Source organism: Ictidomys tridecemlineatus, chromosome 9 (assembly GCF_052094955.1).
Source record: "Ictidomys tridecemlineatus isolate mIctTri1 chromosome 9, mIctTri1.hap1, whole genome shotgun sequence".
Classification (NCBI taxonomy): domain Eukaryota; kingdom Metazoa; phylum Chordata; class Mammalia; order Rodentia; family Sciuridae; genus Ictidomys; species Ictidomys tridecemlineatus.
The window spans coordinates 112,523,373-112,550,073 of NC_135485.1; the positions used below are offsets into that span (position 1 = coordinate 112,523,373).

Below are 26,701 nucleotides of genomic sequence, written 5' to 3' on the forward strand. Positions count from 1 at the left end.
TTTGGTTTCTTTTGTTGTTGTTCTTTTTTTTTTTTTTTTTTAAAGGAAGAAAGGGAACACCGTCTAGCCTTTGCCTTCTGTCACAGAGACCTTTCGTTTCAGAGGCAGTGTCTTCCCTTGACAAATGGATTTCCTGGCTGGCAGTCTTTGTGATATTGAAAAGTACAGGACTGTTCGCTCTTGCAGCAATTATTGGTTGCTTTTTCCAGACTGACAAGCTTGTCTGTGGAATTGCTCAGGGGAGAGTTTCAAGTTACCAGAACTAGGCAAGCCCACTGAGGAGCAGGAGCTGGAGCAGGAGAGGAGCAGAAGGAGAGGACGAGGAGGAGGTGGAGGAGAGGAGGAGGAGGAGGAGGAGGAGGAGGAGGAGGAGGAGGAGGAGGAGGAGGAGGAGCAGCAGCAGCAGCGCCTTTCGTACTGCTGCAGCCGCTCTTCTGATTGGCTGGGTGGTTCAGCTGCTTCCCTGGAACAAAAGGTCAAAGTGGACTGCAGTGTAAATGTGGAGAGGCAGCCGATAAATAGCATTGCTTGGAGAAGTTTGGAGATTGAGAGCCACCGCACGCTGGCAAACTGCAAGAGCAGTTGTTTCTCCAGCCCCGAGGTGCAGCCTCGTGCCCGAGCCCAGCTTAGCCACTGTAAGCAGAGGATCACTGCCACAGACGGCCAGACTTGTCCTGGAAGAGGCGGTTGTGAGAATCCCTTGCAAATTTCCATGCAAGAATGGCTTGTGAAATCATGCCTCTGCAAAGGTAGTGTTCTCTCCTATTTGTTTTGTTTTATTCTGTCTGTATCCTGTGAGTTGTATAAAGCCATATAACTTGGCCACTACTTGGCATCTTTTAATAACCCGCCGCCAACTGTAGTCTGTTGTACCTAACGTTTTTCTCCAAGACCAGAAAAATTTAAATATCCTACTGCTCCTTTACTGACATTTCTGCCCAATTTCTTATCTTCTTCCACTTGATCATTACATTCAGTTATATCCTTCTTGGAATGGAAGAGAATGTAAGAATAAACATCTGAAATCTGAAGAAAAACAGACTAAGAAATATATTGAGTAGGTCTATAAAAGAACTGAATCAGTTTCTTAGCAATGTTTCCACTATGACTCTCAGGGGATGTCTGTAGGCTGAAGACCTTTTTAAAATGAATCTTAGGAGCCTTCTTTTGTAGACAAGGGTTTTCTATCAATAAGTGCATTATAATAAATGGAAATCAATGTTAAAGATAATATTTCCCTTTGAATAATTCTAGATAGATCTGTTACAGCAATCACACTTTTCTTCCCATATTTTTTATTGGTGCATTATAGTTGTACACATTGATGGGATTTGTGGCTACATATTTGTACATGCCACTGGTGGCACTTTAAAAAAAAAACAACTGCTCTATAAGAATAATTGAGCATAAGTTCTGTTTTTGTTCACTAATGATTGTAACATAGATGAGGTGGGGGTGGCAAAGGAGTTGTACCAAAGCAGAGAAAGGTAAATTTTAAACAAAGGTGCTTGTTAAAAGGAACTATATTAGTGAACTATAAGACTTATAAGTGAATAATATATCCTGGAATGTTAATCTGGAAGTCACCTCAGTGTTGACTGAGTCCAGTCCTTCGATTTCATAACAGGAAAACTGAGGCGTGTAGAAAGTCACCAAATTGCCCAAGGTCACATCTTATGGTTTAAAACATTACTTTAGCCAATCATGTTATCTTATTTCAATTTCAATGCTTTACATGCAAGGGAATTTGAGTCCATATAAATGCTTCATTTAGAGGATTTTATTAGTAAAATGATTAAAATCAAATAGCAAATATGGTTTATTTATAAATTAAAACTAGATAAAAATGAATTTCAGCCAGGGATATAGCTCAGTTGGTATAGTTCTTGCCTCTCCTGCACAAGGCCCTGGGTTCAAAACCCAGCACTACATACACAAATAAATAAATTGTAATTTGGATTTTTTAAAAAATGAATTTCATTTTTTAAAAAACCAGGCTACAAATGTGTTACTTAATGTTTAACAATGAAAATAAGATTTTAAAAATGTATTGTTTATTTACAAAATGATTCCTGCAGATATTAACTTTGAGATAACCCAGGATGGATTTTTTCTTTTTTTTCACTGTACTGACACGTGCACTGTAATGGGAACTTAATGAGGGTGTTCAAGGAATTCCTTTTCAAAAATTAATAATTAAAGGCAGGAGAAAGTGGTTCATGGACAGATCTATATTTTTTTTATATTAACTCAGTGAAAAAGTCATATGCTTAAAGCTCATGGGAGACCAAAACAAATGTACACTTTTTGAAGTCTTACTTGATTTCCAACAAATTGGGGACATTTTTAAGTTATAATGACGTCAGTTCTTAACAGTTTTAAGTAGATTGTATTATACATGAGAACAGTATTAGCTATTACTGAACTCTGTAATAGCTACTTGATAATATAATAACTGTTAAGATGAAAATAAATCTTTATATTGCCAAGATATTGTTTAGGCAGTTAAGTTGATAATAGATAAAATAAAATCAGTATAATTTTCTCAGAATTATTTTGTAGTCAGTCATTGTTAATGAACCTAATAGGAATTAATCTAGGGATGATTTGAATTTACATTCAAGAATGATGAGTTGCTACTTTTGTTTCTTTGCATTATTACATGTAGCTTACTCTCACTCCTTTGTGCACTCACTGTCACAATATTCCCCCAGCTCTTAGAATTTGCTTTACTGATTTCCCTGCAGTCTTTACTTCTAGCCTGTGCCTACCTTTGATTATAAATCTCCTGAAGGCCAGGACCACGTTGGTGTGATTCTCTCCACTAGGGATGTATATGTTTAAGCATTTGTGCAGAACACCTTCCCTCTCCTATTTATAATTGTTTTGTCAGATTCAAGTTCATGACTATCCTGGTATTGATAGCTATTGCTGACTGACCCTGTCCTTCTCCTCCTGCTGAGGCAGGAACTTGGCAGAGCCTTGGCAGTATGTGTGCCAACTCACTCTGTGTCAAAGAACCAAAGAGCTAGGAACTGAATGGAAAGTGGATGAGTAAAAGAATAACTTTTAATACCAATGAAAGAAATTCATGCTCATTATTTTATTGAGCAGAGAGGTCAGTGTGTCTCATACTCTAGGGGCATGAGAACTGTCTGGGGAATTTATTTTTTAGATCAATTTCTTCTTGCTGCCCTCCTTGTGTAAATCCTAATCTGGAGGTGGCAGAGAAAATGTCTGCATTTAACAACTCCTTAAAAGCATCTCTGATCCAGATGGCCTACACGTAGAGAAGCACTGATGTAAATTCTAGTTAATGATTACAGCTTAAATAAAGCTATTGACAGCTGGCATACGTAGGAATGTACATATGTACTACTCTACCTACCCAATTAGCATATTTAATATCCTGACCTTAAGTGAGTTTTTTTTTCATAATTGACGCTTTCATTTACTAGTTCATCAGTTTGTTAAAACAAAACATACAACATTTAAGAATTTTCTCTTTGACCACACAGTATGTCCTGCCAGTGATCCCAAAGTAATTAAGACAGAGACTCTGCTTCAAAGAGGTCACATGCTTGTGAGGATGCAGACACATTACCAGACAATTGCAATACCATGTGGTGAATTCTGTAATACACAGCATGATTAGCATAATAATAGAGATGTGACTAGGTAGATGATATTACCCTATGTTTTATTTAACCTCATAAACTATGATCTTATTAGAGGGCACATTCGTACTGTAATGTCTACTTATAATTTCCATAACTGACTTTTTAGCCTCCTATTTAATACTGTGAAGTATGTAGAAGATCCTTTGCTGCTGCTGAGATGAGAATAACAGATGAGGTTGAAAACTAAGAGTGAAATAAACACTTTGGTCTCCTTTAATGTCTTTTGCTATCTGTTTATTACTGGGTGTAATTTTCAGAGTTTCCAGCATGGATTCAACTCTTTAGAACCTCATAATCTGGAGTAAAAACTTTGCAGAGGCCGAATGTTTAAATTGTGTCCATCTGTAAAGTATCCGATTCTTGCAGTTATTTTCGAAGAGTTGTGACTTAAAGACAGGATCTTATTAAATATCTGTGGGATGGTTTAATTTTCCCAGTTATTTTTTAAAATATTAAATATTTACAGAGTACTTTTTATACATGATGGCAAAACACAGCACAATGCAGAGTATCATATGGATATTCTTGGTATCTGGAAAATTTTTCCCTGAAAGAAATAAAATAACAGAAAAAAAGGGAGAAACTATTACTAAATGAAATAAAGTTTTTCTAAAGAGACTAAATTTACCTTCTGTTACTAATGAAATAGTATGTTTTATCAGATTCCAGGTTAGCCTGTACCTCAGCCTCAACCCTGTTGCACTGGGTTTTTTGTTTTTGTTTTTGTTTTTGTTTTGTATTGTGGACTTACAGGGAAAGATCTCTACTATGTGTAGAAAACCTTCAACAGACTAAAATAGCAAGACACCTTATGTCTCTGAATCTCATGCCTCTGACAAAGCTTCCAACTTTCACGACAGTGTTTTGATTTGCTAGAAATAACTTTCCAAAAACCCCTAACTTATTATATCTACAAAGGATAATGATGGGGGATGAGATCATGAGCACTAGATGAATATAGCTTCCTTTCGTTTTAGTTTTAGTGCCTTTAATTGGCATCTACTTTCTGTGTAAGCACCCAATTCTTTCCTGGGTTTGTTTTACCAAAGTGAGAAGCTGAGATGAATAATTCTCTTTTTCGTTGCTTCATCTAGAAAGTGATGACCTCCAGGGCTGGGGCGGCAGCTCAGTGGCAGAACGTTTGCCTAGCGTGCTTGAGGCACTGGGTTCCATTCTCTGCACCACATAGAAATAAGCAAATAAAATAAAGGCATTCTGTCCATCTACAACTACAAAAAATATTAAAGAAAAAGTGATGACATCCAATGTATGTTACTGAGTACTAATTTTAAGATGGTGAAGTGCATGATATTCCAAATTTCAGTGGCTTTTCAAAGAAGTTGAATAGTTAGTTACATGATTAATTAACGTATTAATTAAGTCACATGATTAATTAACATGTATTAGTAATCCAACATCTGAAAATTTCCTTGCAACTTCTTATCAACCGAATCATCTGCCTAAGGATTGGGTCTTTAGAATATCCTTTGGCAAACATATAATTACTGATAACATGGGTTGGTATGGATTTTCACTAGTGGACAACCCAAATAATGATGGTCTGGCCTGTGAGCCTTCTGCATGGTGTTAGAGAGCCCCCTACTGCTTGAGGAGAGGACACATTTCATCTTTAAGGCTTCATCATTCCTAACTTAGTGGTAGCACTCCCTGCAGCCCATCTTCCTGTCCCCTTCCCCCACACACAGTGCAAGATGGAGTTACAAGCTGCCTCACTTCAGAGCTGGGTTAATCCCTCTGGGGTTGCATATTTGTATTTATTCTTCATTGCCAACATGGCCTATATTCAGGAATAACAAAAAGTCATTGAGCTGGGGATGTAGTTCAGTGGCAGAGCACTGGCCTAGCATGTGCAAGGCCCCGGTTTAATCCCCAGTACTGCAAAAGAAAAAGTCAGTGAGAACAAATAAGATCTCCATGGCTCTGTGCTCACATGATGGCTGCATTATCTGTGGAGCCTATTTGCTAACTACTCCAAATAAAGAAGAGAGTCTGAACTAAAGCAAGAATAGTTTAAATTTTTAAGGTAATCATCCTGTCTATACTACTGGAAAAGTGAGGTGTTAGGTATTCATCACAAACAGTGGGAAAACAGTGTGAGGGTAGTGAACTTACTTGCCATCAGGAAACACCCCAACCTGACAGCTAGCAGTGGTTACCACTGTCTGTAAAATGAGACAATAACATCATCCTTGGTACTTATTTTATGGGAAAAAAATTGGAGTTAATGAATATTGTAGATTTTATCAATGATAAAACTACTCAGATTTGAAGGGCATGTGGCTTTTCTTTTAGTTTTTCATTCTTATATTTGTGATAGATTTTCTAATTCCATGAATGTAAGAGTGCATGTGGTAGAATGCAATCTACCATTGCATTCGGTTTTATTAGTTGGATGTTGGGAGGTATCTGGAATAGTTTATGGGAATGCTATTGAAAAAAGCATCAAATTGGATTTCTTGAAACTCTCAAAAATCTTTACCCTGTTTTTCCCCCTGTGATAATTCCATCTGTATGTGGAGCTCAGAATCAGTTGCCAACGAAATAATGTGTGCTATATAAAATTTTCTTAATGCACTACTTATTCTTCCCTCAAGGAAATCAGAAATAACTTTTTAAACAGTTTTATTGAGCTATAAGTCACATACCATACAATTTTCCCATTTAAAGTGTGCAATTCAGTAGCTTGTAATATATACACAAAGGGCTGGGCATATAGTTCAGTGGCAAAACACTTACCTAGCATGCTGGAGGCCCTGGGTTCAATCCCCAGTACCAAAGGTGGAAGGGGTGGGGAGAGCAGGGAGAAAAAGGAAAGTATCTACACAGAGTTGTACAGTCATCAATTTTAGAATATCTTCATTATCTAAAAAGAAACCCTGTGTTCTGTAGCTATCAACCTCAAACTCCTGACACTGGGCAACCACAGTGGGCAAACAATAATATATATTTTTGTTTTTGTACAGTTGCCTATTCTGGACTTTTCACATAAACGGAATGATATAATCATATCATATCTAATCTTTAGTGACTGACTTCTTTCCGTAGTATAATATTATCAAAGTTCATTCACGTTGTAGTAGATATTAGTATTTCATTCATTTTTATGGCTGAATAATTTTCTGATTTATGAATATAGAAAATTTTATTTATCTATTCCTCTATTGATAGACATTTGAGTTGTTTTTAATTTTTTACCATTGTGAGTAATGGCGCTATAAACACACAGAAATAGCTTTTGAGAATTATGAAAATATGCACTTTATTTTAGAGCCAGGTGGATCCTTAGAGACCATCTAAATCATCTCTTCTATTTTATAGAAGATTGAACTCAAATCCAGGAAAAGGAAATGACTCACCCAGTCATACATATACAGAAATGGAAAACATTCTATACAGACATCTAAATAATGATCATTTGTGTATGAAGTTGACCATAGCATGCATTTGGGATTGACAGGGGAAGTTTTCCCCCATCACACACTTAGGAAGGAGCTTCTTGTTATCCATAAGGAAAAAAACAGCTAACCAGTAGCTGTTCCATTAGCATGGAGCTCTAATAAGTAAACACCTGCTGTACCAAGACTACAAGACTACAAGGGACTCTGGAGAGCCTAAGATGTTTTCATATGCTAGATACATACTAGGTGCTCAATAAATACTTGTTGAATTAGAAACTATAGAGAAATTTAACAGAAGTGCACCAGAATCCTATGCTGCACTTAATTTCTAAAGCTTCCCAATATAATGTCTGGGAATATTCTTATACCAAAACAAATAATTTACTCACATATAACTATAATATGGTAGTGCAAAGGAAAAAAAATGAAACACTACTTCTATTTACATTGCATGATATTTGATATTTAGCCTGAGAAGAAAAGCATAGTTTTTAGTTTATTTCCCTGAAGTACTGTAACCATTAAGGCAATTTTTAAAAAATGAAGTTTTTGCTTTATATATATTAAAATATAAAGATTTCCTCTTCTACTTTTTTCCTTTGCTATGTAGTGATAATAGAAGTCTGTTTATTAGCCATCTGGAATTAATTCTCTTTTTTATGTGGGATTTATTCAAAAAAATTGAATTCATCTTTGATTTTTAAAAAAAAGGAACTTATATTTTCTTATTGTTTATAAGGATAGAAACTACTTTATATTTGAAGAAACGTTTTGTCGTAGATACCAAGAAGTAATTTATAGACTGAAGAATCGATTTACTTCTCTTAATGGAGAATGTTAAGAACAATGTTACATATTCACTCTTTCCATATCTTAATTAATCTTTTCAGATGGCATAACCTCATATGCTGAAGGAAATTATAGCACATTCATTTTATGCATAAAAATAGCAGGTGAACTTTGTTGTGACCAAGTATATATGAGTACACTTTAAGAATTCTAAATGAGCTGGGCACAGTAGCTCACACCTGCAATCCCTGTGACTCAGGAAACTAAGGCAGAGGGATCACAAGTTCAAGGCCAAAAGAGGCAATGCAGGAGGTAATGGGGATTGAACCCAGAAGTACTCCGCACAGTGCCACATCCCTAACCCTCCCCACCCCCTGAGGCAAGGTCTCACCTTGAACTTGCAATCCTCCTGCCTCAGTCTCCCAGGTAGCTGGGATTATAATTGTGTGCCACTGCATCCAACTCTAAATGAATCTTTTGATCCCTGTATTTTTCTGGTAAAGATATTTGCATATATGTTTGAGCGGAGGAGTGGTACTAGAATTAAACCCAGGGCCTCAATTGAGGTTGGCCTCAATCTTGAGATCCTCTTGCTTTAGCCTCCTGAGTGGCTGGAATTACTGGCGTAAACCACTGCATTCAGATATATGTCCAGATTTAATTTTTTTAATTTTAAATTATCATTTTGAGATCAATTTTATTTCTGAAGTCAAATACATATTTATACTATCATTGTCAAACTGTCAAATTCTGGACTCCAGAAACAACAATAAAGCATGCCACATTATAGGCCTTGCACAAATCATCCAAAAGCCAAAAGTGGACATTTGATTTTAGTTTTAATTGAAATATTGGGGGGTGACGGGTGGAATACAAGATAGATAGGAATATTAGAAGTTGGTTATTTGGGGGGTGGGAGTACTGGGTACTGAACTCAGGGGCACTCAACCACTGAGCCACATCCCCAGCCCTATTACATATTTTATTTAGAGAAAGGGTCTCACTGAGTTGCTTAGCACCTCTCCATTGCTAAGGCTGATTTTGAACTCACACTCCTCCTGTGCCACTAGGATTAAAGTGTGCACCACCACGCCCGGCTAGAAGTTGATTTTTAAAATTAAGATACCTAAGTGAAAATAATGAGGGAGGGGAGGTTAAAGAATACATCCATAAAATCTTCAAGGACTGGGGTCAGGAAAACAGTAGTATCTTCTGATCAAATATAATATAAAATCCAGAAAACCTTACTAGAAATAAAAGTGAACTGCTTTATTCAGGTCATATTAAATGAATGAAATTAAAAGGCTAGAAAAAAATAAGGATTTTTTTTAAAAGCATATGATAATAAATACATCAGAGTTTTGCAGTCCACAGAATGATAATGGAAAGAAATGTGATCTCACTGTCTAGGTTAAAATAACCCCTGAAACTGAAATTAGATATCAAGTTCTGGGCAGAGTAGACCATTGATACACTGCGCTGTATTTTTATAAGTGACTCTCCTTCATTTTCAGCTCCCTGACCTAACATAAAACTCACTGTCTGTCCAGTGTCAGCTGTGGCCTCTGTCTGGCAGGCCACGGCTGCTCCCCAGGCCCTACCTCCCTCTGTGGTCACCCTGAGCAGGCGTGCCATCTCCTCAAGCCTCCAGAGCACATCCTCTTCTCCTTCTGTGAAGACCTCTCCACCTGTCCTTTTCTTTCTCCCAATAATGCCTGTGTGACCCCCGGAGCCCACTCCCAGTGTGGCTTACCTTACCCAACTTCACCTCACCTACCAGACCACCCCATGCTTCAGAGAGTGAGCTGCTGGAGCTATGGCTTCAAACGATTGGACCAGAAGCTCCATGCTGCCTGCCTCCAGGGCCAGGAACAGTTAATTGGCCTTTCTAAAACTTGTTTTTCTTATCTGAAAAATCTGGTTAGTAATACCTTCCTCCAAGGATGCCTTTGATGATTGAATGGGATAAGGTATACATACTCCTAGCACAGAAGCCTGCCTTGTATGGTGAGCTTTCAATCAATGGTAGTTGCAAACCCTGTTTTCATAATCCTCTTCAAATTTCAGGTCTCTCTATCTTGGATCATCTATAAATTTGGTGAGGACTGGGGCCACATCCTTTTAGCCTGTGTATCTCTGGCACCTGTCACAGGTTCTAATAAGTCATATACACTCAAAAAATTTTGCTAAATGAGTACTTGCCCATGATCATGGTGGCTCCCAGAGCCCAAGCATGGGTCCACATGGAGCCTTCACCAGCTCTCCAGTTCTTCTCATCATTGTACAGCCCAGAGTAAGATCACAGCCAGGCCAGAAACAAGCTGTCACCCACTGTTTTATTCAGGGTCCTCTTCTAGCAGAGGGGCAGATGACAGTACAATTTACATTGCCTTTGCATGCACATCTCTGTCTCCCTCAAGATTTCCACATTCAGAGTTCACAGTTTGGGAAATTATATATGTGCTGAGTAAAAACTGTATTTCCAAGGCAAAAGAAATTTCTAATGAAGGTAAATGTTGAAAGAAGTTAGCAAAAATAATTTACTATTTTCTTCTTCTTTTCTGCAGATATTTTGCAATACGAGTCGATTCTTGGTTTTGTTTCAGTGATTAGAGTTTTAAAATATTTTTAACTTATTCATCAATGTTCTGAAAATATTTTCTCATCAACTAATTTCAACCCCAAAGAAAGTGTCACTGTAGGTATTACATACTCTAAATCACTGCCTCATCAAGGCACTCTTCTCTTTGTCTACAGTAGGATAACCGTCAGCTTCTCATAAACAAATGAAAGCTTCCAGCTGCCTTGAAAACAGTTTTGAGACTAAACCAAAATTTTCTTTAAGCTCCAAACAACCTTTGGGTTTGCAGTGAGGTGAAATGATTTTCTTTTCCTGCTCTCAAGCCAGAACAAACACATAGTGTGTGGCAAGGCCGTATTCAAACATTGCCCTGCCTGAACGTATCCTTTCCTGGGTTCTCGGTACACCTCACAGAGTACACTGCTTACATTATGGGCATCATGACAGAACTCCCTCCTCTAATGGTGCTGTTGAAAAAAATTATCTTCTTTTCCTTAAGTAAGGATGGGAGGAAACCCATGATACCAGGGTAGCCTCACTAGAAAAGAACATGCTCATTTATAATAATCAACAAACAGAAGTCAGAATGCTTCCAATTGTCAAAATTAATTTTATAGATCATAAACAGCATATGCTTTCAAAATATTTAATGTAAGTTTAGTATAAGCACTTGGCAGAATCTTGATGATGCTGATTGTATTTAGCAGCTATTTACTGAGTGCATGCAGCATTCCAGATACCTGGGTAGGAGCTGGTGCTACAGAGATAAAATCCAAGCGGTAAGACAAGCTCCAAACTCTTGTGCTCAGCACTGTTGTAGCCTCGAAGGGTGTCTAGGAGCCTGGATGAAGAGGCAGCTTCCTCTCCAGGGTCCTAGAGATGGGTTCCCGGGTTAGAGGACTCTTGAGCTAAGAGATGGTAGAAGCATATTGGACAGAAGGAGCAACATGTACAAATGGAGGGAAATGCAGAAGTGCAGTGAGAGTTCTAGAGAGGTCTGGTGGGCAGAGTAGGAGGGACTACTGTGCCAGGTTTAGGCATTTGAATTTTACAGTTGGAAAGCAGAGAAACTACGGATGAACTGATGTGGGCAGCAGGGAAACAGAGTACTGTCCTCATGAAAGACTATTGCAATGGCAGTGGAAAGATCAGATTCATGTCTTTTCTGGAAGATAGAGTCCACACAGTTTTGTGACTGGCAAAATATGGGAGTTAGGAATAAACTTCTTTCAGGAGAACAGTTGGCTTGTTAATATGACACAAGTATAACAGGATGGGGATTCCTTTCCATTCAGTGACTTTTAAACATGTCTTTGCCCACCATCCCCAGGGAAGTGCAATGTCAATCAATCAGTAGGCAGTCATGGTTTACTTTCCACCTCCTAATTGTAGCAAGAGATGAAAGAAAAATGGAAAACAATGTTTCTTCTCCCCATCAATGATTAAGACTTCTGTTCCTCTTCCCCCACCTGCATATACCCTCACCCCCATCCAACTTCTTAAACACTGCAGGCTGTTAATCAGATGGGCATCCAGAGTTGGAGCTAACTGGGTGAGTGGAACTGAAATGAAATGATCTATAGTTCCTTCCAGGGAAAATAACTCGTTGATTCTAAAAGACAGTGCAGGTGACAGATAATGCCACAGACATAAAGTAAGAGGAACACAAGGAGCCCATTTATGCAAAAGGGTCTCCTTCATTGTCTCCCTGAGCCACATAATTTATACCATATTGCTACAATCAGGAGAGAATATTTCAAAGACTTGGAAGCATTCTGTAAGCTCCCCATGGCTTTTCAGAACTATGTGATCTTGCCCACTGCCTGGCCTATTTGGCTTATTTTCTCTCTTTTTGGCTCAGGGCAAATTCAGGTGAGGAGCAGAGAAGGAACATGTCTTCACTAGGTCCTACAGGATCAGAGATCTTAATTCAACAGCATTCACTGAGTGTGCATCAAGTGTCAAAAGGTGCTTCTCAACGGTGGCCCATGACCTGTTGGTGCTCAGTAAGCCAGTTTCACAGTATTTTACACAAGTTTATGTAAATAAAGTACAGCAAACTAGAACATATCCAAGAAAAATAAGAAGAATCTTATGAAATTTGCATCCATTTTATATACATGACTATCCTGATATAAAAATACACTTCTAACCAAATCATCCAAAGTTTTGAAAATCTGGTGTCCAGGTCTGTTTATGAGAATAATTCATCTGAATGAGATCTTAGGTGGGGTTTTGCGTACAGGCCTGGAAGTCCAATCCCCAAGTCAGTGTGGGAAATTGATTCTAGTCTTTGCATTCTTACAAATGAACTTTGAGAGCACAACCCTTTTGTAAGACAGAGACATCTTTGTTAGGATGGTTCTTCTTTCTGAATTTGAGAAAAATAAAAAAATTTCTTAGGCCGGGTGTGATGACCCACACGTGTAATCCCAGTGACTTGGGAGGCTGAGGCAGGAGGACCACAAGTTCAAAGCCAGTGTCAGCAACTTAGTTAAGTCTTAAGCAGCTTAGTAAGACCCTGTCTCAAGATAAAAAGGGCTTGAAATGTGACTCAGTGATTATTTGCCTCTAGGTTCAATCCCTTGAACTAAAAAAATGTTTAAAAAAAAAAAAAAAAACTTCTTAGCAGATGTATTTGTTCACTAGGACCACTGTAGCAAAGTGCCACACACTGGTGACTTAGAACAACAGGAACATCTTGCTTCATAGTTCTCAAGGCAGACCCGAAGTCAAAGTGTTGGCAGGGCCATTCTCCCTGTGAAGGCCATGAGAGTGGCCCATCCCAGGCCTCCTTCCTTCCTCTCTCCCTTCTGTGGCTCCTTTTCTGGGAGCAGTTTGTCCAGTCTTCACCTGGCTTCCCCCTTGCACATGCCTGTCTGTCCAGATTTCCCCTATTTCTATGAAAAACTTGATTACCTCTGTAAAGGCTGTTTCCAAACAAGGTCAAATTCCGAGGTGTGGGGAGTTGGACATCACTGTATAATTTGGAGGCACCTCAATTCAGCTCATAATGATGTACTTCAAATTTTCACTAAACAGTCCGAAAAAATAGTAGAATTACTTTCTTATTTTGTTGGAATTAAAAAGAAGTTTAAATCTTTGGAAGTCTTCCTTTTGCCTATTTGTTTTGCCCCCCCCCCCCCACCACCAGATAATACCTTTCAGTGTTGGCTTTAAATTCATGTCCTGTGAGTATTAACAGCTGCAGTTCTTTGCATTTATCCTTTGATTAGGACAATTTATCTGCTCTGGCACAGCAGTAATTTGTTCATATTTCTAGTGGCTAGGTGTTAAATTCTTAGTAACGAAGTGCAAAATTAAAACTATACATTAAGCTGTTTGGGCCTCCAAGACAGAATTGTAAAATATCTTCCCAAAATTATAGCCACAAACATTGAACTTTGAGTCTGACACTCTTATGTTTGTTTTCCAAAAAGAAGAGGGGCTTTGGTTTTTCTTATTTTTTTTTATGTTAATGTTCCTGAATGGGGTCAAACCAAAAACCTAAGCTGCTGCCTCACTGCCCAGTGGTAGTGGAGGAAGGGACAGCTAAGGCCTGAGACAGTGGCTGAGCTAAACACTGGAGTAAGCAGGACACTTTATATTTTGAGAGGACGGAAGGAAAAGAAAATGTGCTAACATCACTTCCCTCATCATTTTCTAAGAAAATTTCTCTAGGAAAATACTTCCCCTTAGCACAATCTGTAATATGTGAGGAAAAAGCCTGAGTTTTAGGGAAAAAAAAAAAAATTAGCTTAGTACTTTGCTTCCATTGTCCCTCGCTTCCTCTCTTTAACTCGTTTTTTGTTGGTTTTTTTTTTTTAATCCCCTATACATGGTTTTCCTAGATTCTTCAATGAATGGAGCCTAATCCTGAGCATTTACTTATTTTTGTATACTCTTCAGTACTCCGGGAACCATTACAAACTATTTTTTTCAATCTGGAATCAATTGAAAATGTATTTAAAGAGTATTGTTAAATATGCAAATTATGTTAATTTCTTGGTCGCCAGCCACATTAACCAATTAGAAAGTTGAACTAATTGGGCCATTTATGAGGACAATTGAAAAGGAAATTGAATGGAGTGGTGGTTTGATCTAATAATTGAAGTCCATTCTGAATACCTCATTCTGGGAATTCTACCAACAGTATTTGGTTTTTCTTAGACATGTGAAACCCCATGCTTTTCTTGATTTCAGTTAGCTCCCTGTCCAATTGATAGGCGTTTCATTTTGTGGCTTCAGTTTAGAAATTTGTGCAGCTCATGAACAGATTGAATCTAGGCATCATTTATTCATATGCATTTAGGCTATATAAAAAATAAATTAGGATCCTGCCAAAGTCCTAATGTCCAAACTGTTGCCATAGTCAGTTGTAGATTTTTAGATCTGGATCTCTTCAATTAATGTTCTCCCATAGGCAATTGTTTTGAGAGAATATAATACCACATATTTGAAGATGCTAAGCACTTGATGATGTGACATTAATGAGGTGATTGCCCAAATCTCTCAATGAACGTTTGAATTAAAAAAAAAAAATTGAATTATCTGCTTAAACTTGACTATTATCCAGAGTCAGCAAATAGGAAATAATTAAAACATGGAATTGATATAGGGTAACCAAGGAGGATCTAATGAATTCCACATTGTTACAATCTGTCATTGACATCATTTCATGACACATGATTCCTTCTTCACAGTACACGTGCTTATTTTGAAAATTTAAACATGAATCAAAATTCTAAATTTAGAACTTAGACTAAAAGTTCTTACAAATTATGCTCAAATTGGAATTTAGGTAAGATTCTTTAATATCACTGGACATGACTGAGATTGACACAAAGCTAGGAACAGGCTGTAAATAAATTTGGGGGGCTTATAATAAAAGCACAGTATCTTTTTTGCACAGCTATGTAGAAATGGTGATATTTTCGAATGTTTTGTATTCTGAATTGTAAATTCTATGGAAAAGTTTCTTTTCTCAATTCTATTGAGCAGTATTGTCCTTGGCCATTTTTTTCCCCCTTAAAACTGCCTTAAAAAATCAAGGTGACTGGGGCTCAGTGGTAGAGCCCTCACCTAGCATGTGCGAGGCCCTGGGTTCAATCCTGGGCACCACATAAAAATAAATAAAATAAAGGTATTGTGTCCAACTACAACTGAAAAATAAATATTTAATTTTTTTTTTTTTTAAATCAAGGTACTTCCAGTGGCTCAGGAGGCTGAGATAGTGCCTCAGCAATGGTGAGGCAACTTAGTGAAGCAATTTTGTGAGACCCTGTCTCTAAGTAAATACAAAATAACAATAATAATAATCTGGCTGGAGATGTGACTCCGTGGTCAAGTGCCTCTGAGTTCAATCCCTGATATCCCCCCCAAAAAATCAAGGTAGTGCAGGGCACAGTGGCACATGCCTATAATCTCAGCAACTCTGGAAGCTGAGGCAGGAGGATCATGAGTTCAAAGCCAGACTCAGCAACTTAGGGAGGCACTAAGCAACTCAGTGAGAACCTGTCTCTAATAATTTATGTGTGTGTGTGTGTGTGTGTGTGTGTGTGTGTGTGTGATTCTGAGGATGGGGCTCAGTGATTAAGTACCCATGGATTCAATCTCCAGTACAAATATATATATTAATATAATTTTATTAATTTTTAAAATCAATAGGTAGCATATTGATTTTAAAAATTAATAAACTGAAAATCAATGTTTTAGTTGTTTCAGAATTTACACTTTGTCAAGAGTATATTCCTAAATCCCAGGCAAGGGATTTTTATGAAAGGAAAAGGAAAAATATGCTTATTACCTATGAAAATTTTTATTAACTCCTCATTTTCTTTTCAAATTATAGTGGGTTTTTGCTTTGGGGAGGTAGAGGTGTTCTGTGCATGGATTTGCACCCCATTGAGTCTTTCTATTGACTAAATAATATACAGAATCTGTTTCATTTTGTCTCAATTTCATTGCTTACATTTTCTCTTTTAGAACAATTAAATTTTGTCAAACTTCAGGGACATATCCTCATTCAGAATTTCTAATTTTGTCTTTCGTTGACAAATACACTTATGCAAATTCAGCCTTAAAAAAACGTTTGCTTATGATCAAAACCTTGTGTTTCTATCAAGAGACACTCCTGACATACCACCACTATGTTTTAACGATTGCCTTATAAATGCTATCAGCCATAATGCATTAGGACTAAGGATGTAGAGCTGGTAGAGTAAAAAGCTTGACAAGAAGCTTATGTAGTCCACAGGATCTCCTTGAGAGCTGCTGGATCATGGGCATCCCAAAACCTAGTCATTGCACCATATTTTGTAGGTTAAAATTGAGGTGAAGACAATAAACAACCAAAATGGACTTACATGTGATACCAAAGCATGTAAGCCACTAGTCACAGATAGTGTTGCATCCCAATCTGTGTCATCTGGATAAGTTACGCACCTTTTCTGAGGCTGCTTTTTTATCTGAATAAAAAAGACAAAAGCAAGGGAGGGTGTTTTTCCAGGATCATAGTGAGATGACTAATGTGGAGCCCCTGGGGTAGTACTGGCCCTCAATCCTAATGAATAAATATGTGAGGGAGGCAGGGTGGAAAGAATTGACTCTACTACAAAGAAATTTAGCCAGTACCCTCAGAAAACATTAGCTGAAGCACAGGAACATCTGTGTTCAGAGTCCTACACGATCTGTATCATCTCCCAGAAGGGCCTCTTAAAAAAACCAAACATATTCCTAATTCAATGTTCAACAAACTATATTAAGGTAAGCATACTAATTTTCACTTTAATTTGTTACATATTAGCATTAGCGATCTGTTCTGGGCAAAGAAAGTGGTCCAGCCCTCGTTTTACAATACATAGAGGCAATTTTCCTCTAACAATATAAAATCATTATACCTTTAGTGGTAGCTTTTTGGCTTAGTGTTGTTCAGAATTAGTACTTTAAGACATAGATTCCTTCATTAGGAAACTACCCCAATCCTAATTTTTGTAAGTGTCTTGTTAAGTGTTTTCTAAGAATAGTTTGAAACCACATATGTAAGCTACTATATTGTGTTAGCTTAAAGCAGTCACTTCCTATGCCGCTGCAAGTGCTTTTGTCCCAGAACACCTGGCCATTTCCCAGTGTTGTCACCTCTAACTCATAATCTCTGCAACTTAGCTCAACAAGCTTTGCCCTGAACCCATCCACCTTAGAGTAAAGCTGATCCATCACTTATCACTTATTCTTCACATGGAAAGAATTAGCACAGTTAATCATAAACATTAATGTCTTTGACAACTTAGGTATTAGAGTAGATAAACTAGATGGAAATTGCACACCCAGATCAGGAGAGGATCAAAATTAGTGTATTATATTGTATGTGCCATATTCCAGTTGGAATGTTAAATCTTTTTAACTCCTAGAACAGATTTGTGTGTGTGTGTGTGTGTGTGTGTGTGTGTGAGAGAGAGAGAGAGAGAGAGAGAGAGAGAGAGAGAGAGAGAGAGAGAGAGATTATAACTCTGTAGTAAGATTGTTGCAGTTGAAGCAAACATTTTCCTTTTGATCCATGATCCTTAAGAAAACAAAGCACTTTATGCTTTCAGATTTTTTTTTAAAGAAAAAGACATGTAAAAGAAAGAAAAAATAATTACAGCATATATTTTACATTTTTTGAAGACTAGATGCCTTTATATTAAGCTTCCCATTGCTTCTATGCTGTTTGAGGAACTTAAACTATGCCTGCAATTTCCTTTATGTCCTTTCATATTTTCCCCACTAGTTAGTACTTAGTAGAGCAACTGTCGGAAGAACACAAGAGCATGCGTGTTGACTCACTGGTGTGCTTGCTCTTCCTTACTGGGGACCTTCCTGAAGCGTCTCACATGTAACAGGGATATTTTCTAGGCTACTTCTCACTTTCATCGTCATGGTACTGAGCTACAGTTAACTTTGTTCAGGTAATGGTGTGTGTGATCATTTGAAGAGTCTGGTATAATGTCTGAGTACTTGAATTGGACTTGTGAAATTGGAAGTGGGAAGCTTCCTCTGGAAATTGTGCTATGATTTACTTTTGCCTTAGGCACATCTGGAACGAAGCCTCTCTTGATGGAAGTAATCAACCTCTGTTAGGACTGAGGGACAGTGTATGTTTTGCTAACTTCCTCCAGAGATTACTGCTAATGTACCAAAACAAAATTTGTGACAGGTAGAACAGAGTTTTAGTAAAATTGACATGTTCTATTAACAGAAATTATATTAACTCAAAATTTATTTTCCTTTTAGTTCGCAGGAAGATGAAAGACCCTTGTCACCTTTCTATTTGAGGTATTTATTTGCTTTTTTGCTGATTTACTACAGGGAACGGAGGAGGGTTATGGCTTTGGGGGAGTTGATTTGTCCACTTTAATATTTTACTGTAGGATATTCTACCCTGGAGTCAGACTAAGCTCGCTGAAGCTGTATTTTATTCTTGATATATCTATCCTTCTTTGGTTTAAGAAATCTTTTTTTTTAAATGTTTAGTATAGTTGAAAGGACTAAAATTAGATATTTTGTTCTAAATTCACAAATGTCAAGGTGAACATTCTAATTTTAAAAACTGCTTGATGATTAGGCTGTAACATAAATTAAACATCTGACTGGGGATGTGTCATACTAGTAGACCACTTGCCTAGCAAGCTTAAGGGCCCAGGTTCAATCCCCAGTACTGAGAGGGGAAAAAAAAAATCTGTTCTCCATCTATAAGAGGTGGGAGGGGGCAAGGCACATCCAAGGAGCAACTTACACAAGACATCCTGGGTAGTAAGAGCTTATTTACTGCAGAGTAGGAAGCTAAACATTTATCAAGTTTGAAGTTAGAGAATTATATTCTAAAGTTTGTAAGACCAAGATGACAACTCTTAAAACCAGTCAAGTTATCACAATTCAAGGTAGATGCTAGACTAGATCACTTTTTTTCCCACTGGCTGAATGCCTGTTGTACTCATGCAAGATTTTCAGTGAACTGTCTGAGTGAGCTATCACCTAGAACCAAGTTCCCCTGGTTGCATTTTATTCCTAATTATCTATCCACTTCAAGACTCAGAAAATATGTCTGAAAATGTAAATTAAAGATGTTGAAATTTCTTAGTCTTTCTTCAATTTTGAAGCCTACTTTTAAAAGAAAATGTCAGGCTATGAGATACATAATTTTTTTTTATTTACTTATTTTGAATCTAATTTGTTGCAATAGACACAGAGTTAGATTTAGAGTATAATTCTACCACCAATAGCTCAGAAATGTGTCATAGGACGTCAGGCTTAGCCAAGTAACTGCTTTTGGGTAATGTTCTGCCCTTTAGAGACTCGTAGCATGTTGCATAATCACTTTGTGGCAAGAGAGGGAACATTTGAGGTTTCAGTTTGAGACAACATGGTGGTCCATTTTTTTTCATCCTGTTTCCTGCCAACCAGATCAGCATATTCTGGTTCATAGGCTAGCTCAACTATGCAATTACTGTGAACAAATGAGCATGTTGTTGCTGAATGCATAGTGTCACTGGCATTCATTATGTAAATATTCACAGTAATATCAAACAAATGATTATTACCTATTAGTGAAAAGTAATAAATAAAAAGTAAGTTTTACACAATATGGGACACTATAGCAGCAGATCATGCTAGCTAATGAGAACTATTTCTCTGAATATCTTAATTTTATTACTCTGAGTAATATCAATCTGTTTTTTTCCTAGAATTGAATTATCTTTAAAGTATTGGAGGAAATGGATTTTATTAGTCTAAAGTCTTCAAAGAAACATAATGGTGTTATATAGTGTGAAAGTATTTGTAGTTAACTAATAATACGATTTTTTTTAAAAAATGTGTATTTTCACTATGAAAGTAAAGTAAAATAATGTATTTACTGAACTTTCAGTAGAAGCTATTTTATCTTCATAGAAATCATAAGAAAAACTAAAATTTAGGGGAAACTGAAATTAGGCGAAAAAAGACTAAAACATGCACACTAGTCCACATATATAGTATAAAAAGGAAAATTTACCAGCAGGCATTTTTGTCATACGATGGAAATTTAAACTAAGTGGAGCTTTTTCATAAATGCAGAAGCAGTAAGTTTTTAGTCTGAAATTTAAAATTTAAAAATAGTTTCTTTTTCTGAATAACATTATATGATAGTCTTAGAAATAATGTAAGAATTAGTTTGATACAAGTTAATTCAACTTTTTTATCACCCGCTTGACATGAAGGAGGGAGAATCTAATAAAACATGAGCCTTTTTTTTTCAATTATTTGCATGGCTGGTTTTAGACAGACTTGGGTTATTCTAGCATATAACATTTAACTAGAAGAAAGAAAACATGATTGTTAATTGTGATTAAGCTCCAGATTTGGCAGGGGAGGGGGGGTGCACTAGAAACATGACATGTCTACTGATAATTATAAATTAGTGCACACTTTATGTTCTAAATATATTTACATACATTTCTGTAGCTTCCTTGTCTTTTCTGTCTTTCCCTCCCACTTTATTACTTAAGAGTCCTTTAATGCAATGCTCAAAAGGGGAGCTATTGCAAGACTCAGGCATTCCTAAGTGATTTGTTAACATGATGAGAAATTATACTGGCCCTTTTAAATTCAGAATAACATTGCATGTCTTTAGAAAGCAAAAAGCAATTGATAGTTACAGACTGCTCTCTGCCCTGACTAGGAATATTGAGAATTATATATGGTATTTTGATAGTATTGATTGGCCAGGGTTTTCTCAAAAGGAGAAATCAAGAGATGAGACACATCTGCTGAGATGGGTACTCACAGAAGATACATTCACCCATGAATAACCAGGCAGAGGGGATGGGGTGGTCAACTGGTCAGTAGTGAGGTGTTCAGTTTGGTGGTTAATTCTGAAAGGTCAGCATGAGGTGCAACAATAAACTTTTGTTACTATAAGTCTTGGAGTGGGCAGTCCTCAGGGAAAACAGAAGATAAGAACAGAGCAGCCCCCTAGTCTCAAAGGAAGGAGAGTAGATGATAAAAGTTGATCACGGGAACCCAGCTTTTGGAGTGGAGATAAGCAGTGTTGGTGTCTTGGTAGGGGCAGAGATGCAGGGCACATGCAATTGTTACCTTGCTCCATTTGTCACCTTATAGAATTTCGGTTTCTGCAGCTTGAAATTTTCTCTTAAAAGTGACTGCTGAACTACATGTTAGTCTATTGTACATTTCAGTTGCTTTCCATCCTTTCTGTAATGAAGTAGGGCTGTTAGAGTCAGGCACTCATTTTTATTCTAAATCAAACATCTGCTGTGATAACAACTTTGTCTTTTCTAACTGCTACTTCTTTAGCTTAGCCTAAATCAACAGAGAACCATTTGTCTTTCTTTGAAAAGGAAGGAAATAGTAGCTACAAATCAACACCTGCCACCAACCCTGTGTCAAGTTTATTGCAGTTACAGTAGCTCAAACAGTAGGTGTCATTGTTCCCCAGATTGCTCAGTAGGGATTAACCAACCCTGTTGAAATGTTTGGACAAGGACAGGTTGTGCCACCCCATCATGAGATTGCAGCAAAACAAACATGTACCTGCAAACTTAAAGTGAAGAACATTCTTGGCAAGGATGCCCATATCGTGGTCTCTTTCACAGTGTAAGCTGGAATCCAAAAACAGAAGCCCCTATCTCAGTTGCTCTAATTAGCATCAAAGCAACTCGCTTTTGGTGTTTTTCTATGCCATGTTCAGTCAGGTGGTGTCTGCAATTCTTTTGCCTGGCATCCTGTCAGATCTGCTGCTAGTTTTGCTTTCATTGTCTGAGGTTTCATGTTTCTTCTTGATTTCTGGGGTTGGTTTCCACTGGAACTAAAGTTCTTGATTTCCAACTTCTGTTTCTCCCCATCTTTACCTTTTCCCACCTCCTCTATACTGCCTTCAGGTACCTGTGGCCAAGATCAGACTTATCCTCATCTCATCCCATGAGAGTTCTACCCTTGAATTCCCTCTACAAATTCCTGGATTGTTTGGATGAATCCATAAATAGATAAATAGATAGACATAAATATAGATTTAAAGAACCTGTGTTTCCTGTACTTTGTCAAAATTCTATGTATGTCCCTCAGGGCCATATGCCTGTAACCAGTCTTTATTCACTGGACTTTCACCAACTCATGTGGCTTTTAAAATACCTGCTCCTGATGTGGTGACTGTACATCTGTCTTCCAGCAAGGCATTATCTTTCTTATTTCCCTGTTCTCATCTAAAGCTCCATCAGAATCCTGGAGTTGACAGGCTTTTTAAAACCTCAGTCCAAGTTTTAACATGATACAAACTGAAATAAATTACTACTTTAGCAGACTTGGAATTACTTAGGGTCAGTTTCATGAAAGCATTTTTATCTGCTTTCTAACTTTCCTGAAACAACTTAAGAGATTTATTTCCAAGTTAACTGCTAGGCATACAAATTCATCTTTAGGATGCTGTTCATTTTTAATTGCTAGAACCTAGGCCTCATCAATCTTATGAAAGACTCTTAATCATTCCTTATGTTTCAGGAAAAATTTAGCTTTGGATAAATTCATATTAAATTTCTTTCTGATATTAAATGGTCTAGAAATTACATCACATCATCCCTATTTTTCTGATATGGAGGGGAAAAAACTTCTATTAAAGCATTTTTAGGTGACTTTTTGGCAGAAATGTCTTTCTAAACAACTTGTGCTAGAATTTTTTTTTACATTTCATTAATTTTAATTTTTAATAGTTTTTCTTCTTAAAAGGATTTGTGCTTCCTAAAACATCTTTTTGTAAAATCTGTCATTGTTAAGTGGAAGAATGTCAGTGTAGCCAGTGTAGCATGCCAGGCATCATATTTGTTGGGAACCTTTTTAAGGCCACTGACTAATCAGCAGAACAAGCAAGGAGACCAGTTATTTAGTATCTACTTGATTTTTTTTTTTACCAAGATAATAAAGATCAGCTAGGTATTGGGCATCCTTAGACATAAGTAAGTATTTGTTAAAATTTTGGTTTGCATGTCCCTTTGGACTGGAGTACGGACTCTAAGCTGAAGGGGCAAGCATACTTCCTCTGCCTGTGGAGCTCTGTTATTTGAGCTTTATTGTGATAAAATACAAATAACAGCCAGGCACTGTGGTGCACACCTGTAATCCTAGTGGTTCAGGAGGCTGAGACAGGAGGATCAGGAGTTCAAAGACAGACTCAGCAACTTAGAGAGGCCCTAAGCAACTTAGTGAGACTCTGTGTCTAAATAAAATACAAAAAAAAAAAAAAAAAAAAGGCTGGGGATGTGGCTCAGTGGTTAAGCACCCCTGATCTCAATCCCTGGTACAAACACACACACACACACACACACACACACACACACACACACACACACACATCTCACATAAAATTCACCAGTTTCACCATTTTTATTGCTTTTTACATTGTCATAAAATACATGATACTTAAAATTTACCATTTTAAGTACACTGTAAGTGTGCAGTGGTATTGAGAAAAGTAATCAATATAGCCATCACCACCACCCATCTTCAGAGCCCTTTCTAATTTGCAAAACTAAAACTGTGCCCATTAAGCTAACTCCACATTTCTGTCTTCCCACCCCAGCCCTTGGTAACCACCATTCTACCTTTTGTCTCTGTCGTTTTCACTACCCTGGTACCTCATATGGGTGGACTCATACAGTATTTGTCTTTCTGTGACTGGCTTATTTCACTTAGCATACTATCCTCAAGGTGCATCCCTGGTGTATCATGTGTCAGAAGTTTCTTCTTTCTTAAGGCTGAATAATAATTTCACTACTATAAACTTTGCATCTACCCATTAATGGACACTTGAGTGGCTTTCATCTTTGGACTGTTGTGAATAATGCCACTATGAACTTGGGCACCCACGTGTCTGTTCAAGTAAGTCCCTGCTTTTAATTCTGTTACGGATATACCCAGAAGTAGAGTTGCCAGATCATGCGGTAATGCTATATTTAATCTTTTGAGGAACTGCCCTCCTGCCACACCTAGCAGCCGCACCATTTTACATTTCTACCAGTTATGCACTGATTTCAATTTGTTACCATCCTCACCAACACGTTATTTCTTGTTTTTTGACAATAGCCACCCTAAGAGTTTTAAAGCACGTGGAGGTCTTTATTTATTTTTTTTTGTTTTTGTTTTTTGTTTTTTGTTCTTTTTTTATTGATTGTTCAAAACATTACAGAACTCATGATATATCATCTTTCATACATTTGACTCAATTGGGTTTTGAACTCCCATTTTTACCCCAAATACAGATTGCAGAATCACATCTGTTACATACATTTTTACATAATGGCATATTAGTGACTGTTGTATTCTGCTACCTTTCCTATCCCCTACTATCCCCCCTCCCCTCCCCTCCCCTCCCATCTTCCCTCTCTACCTCCTCTGCTGTTATTCAATTCTCTCCCTTTTTTCCCTCCCCCTTGCCCCTCATAACCTCTTATAACTTTGTGTATCATTGAAGGTCTCCTACCATTTCCATATGCTTTCCCTTCTCTCTCCCTTTCTCTCCCCCCATTTGTCTTTGTTTACTGTTAGTCTTTTCCTCATGCTCTTCCCTCCTGTTCTGTTCTTAGTTGCTCTCTTTATATCAAAGAAGACATTTGGCATTTGTTTTTTAGGGCTTGGCTAGCTTCACTTAGCATAATCTGCTCTAATGCCATCCATTACCCTGCAAATTCTACGATTTTGTCATTTCTTAGTGCTGCATAATACTCCATTGTGTATAGATGCCACATTTTTTTTATCCATTCATCTACTGAAGGGCATCTAGTTTGGTTCCACAGTCTAGCTAGTGGAGGTCTTTAATGATTGAGTCTCTCTGGGAAAGATTCTAAGTCTCAGATGGGGTGAATGTCTATATTTTCTAAAATCATCAGAGGAGATTTTGATGCACACCTCTAGCTGAAAACCACTGAGCCAGAACACCAGTATAGCTACAGAATGTTATAAACTTTACTACTGCATCATAAAATTTTTAAGGAACTCTCTAATGAGACTTCTTGATATCTGAGAATCACTAGTCATATTTTTTGCATAGTAAGACATAAATGTAGATTCTGGGTTTAATTCTATCAATGTAAGGGAAAATATTAGGCATATATTTTGACTATACTGAAAAAGATAGTGTATATAAATCTACAATGCTCCTTTTCATATGCCTTCCATCAGCATGATAAAGCAAAGGGAAATTTTTAGAAAATGAAACTTTTATATCCATTCTGCCTAGATCTCTTGTTACTCATTCCCCATTTTCCCTACTTCTGTATGGACTTCTCTTTATGGGAACTTAAGATTTTAAGAAAATGTAAGCTTCTAGCTTATTACGGGGGCAGACTACCTTTGCCTGATGTACCTTCTTCCAGTTTCCCCTTGAAATTTCAAGAATGGTATAAAAGACAAAAACTGGAGAGAGCTCTATAGCAATAATTTAAAAAGCCATGTCAAAGGTCTCACTATCAATGGAAATGGACTAAGAAATGTATTTTTACCTTGCAGACTGCATATTCCGCCATCTAACCCATATAGATGGACACAAAGAGAGAAGGAAAGGAGGTGGGGGAAATAGACTTGGATTCCTTCTACTGTCCACTGCCCTGACCAGAAAAGCAAGTGACCTTCCCCTCAACTAAGTAGAAACTTATTTTCTGAATCACCCAGAGCTGAATTGTGTGTTCTTTTTCACCTCTCTGCCCCCATCAGCTTCTTTATTTCATTATCCACTAAAAGACTAGAATGCGCCACATACAAAACCATAAAGAGAGAGGATCCCCCTGGGATGTTAGTCATCTAACACAAGCATTGAGAAAGAGCTAAAAGCAGGCAGATCATTGGAATTAATGAGTGCTTTCAAATGTACACTGCACAAAAACAAACTATTTTTTTTCCTGATTCTCCAGCTTAGTCCTAACACTGGAAACAGCGAGTCCACCTAAGTAGGCCTTGTTGATTGTTCTCTGGCAATCTCATGTACTGGCTCTTCCAGGCTAATCTAAGAGGGAACATTTGCCCGCAGCCAAGTGGACAATGATATAAACTAAGACCCATCTACTCTCCCAGGATATTGGCAATGGCTCTGCCTGGATTAATTTTTTCCCCCTTAAGTACCACTTAACCGAAAGAAACTATCTGGAACTAACAAAGAGAAATTACACACTCAGGGAAATGATGATTTGATTAGCCCTGAGGACTCTCATAAA

General features: G+C 37.5%; 1 protein-coding gene across 9 annotated transcripts in view; it reads left to right on the forward strand.

Moving 5' to 3' along the window:
- The window catches only part of Fam13a (family with sequence similarity 13 member A), a 328,573-nt gene that overhangs the window by 229,426 nt on the left and 72,446 nt on the right, over positions 1-26,701 (forward strand). For 6 of the 9 annotated variants that reach the window (XM_040293090.2, XM_078021926.1, XM_078021923.1 and 3 more), the window contains one exon: positions 18,741-18,782. The exons of 1 other annotated variant lie outside the window; for it this stretch is intronic. In XM_040293090.2, the coding sequence (XP_040149024.2) occupies positions 18,741-18,782 (42 nt within the window). Of the gene's footprint in view, positions 1-449; positions 750-18,740; positions 18,783-26,701 lie in introns of those variants that run through there. 2 more of the 9 variants (XM_005337528.5, XM_013363880.4) reach the window with 2 other exon arrangements.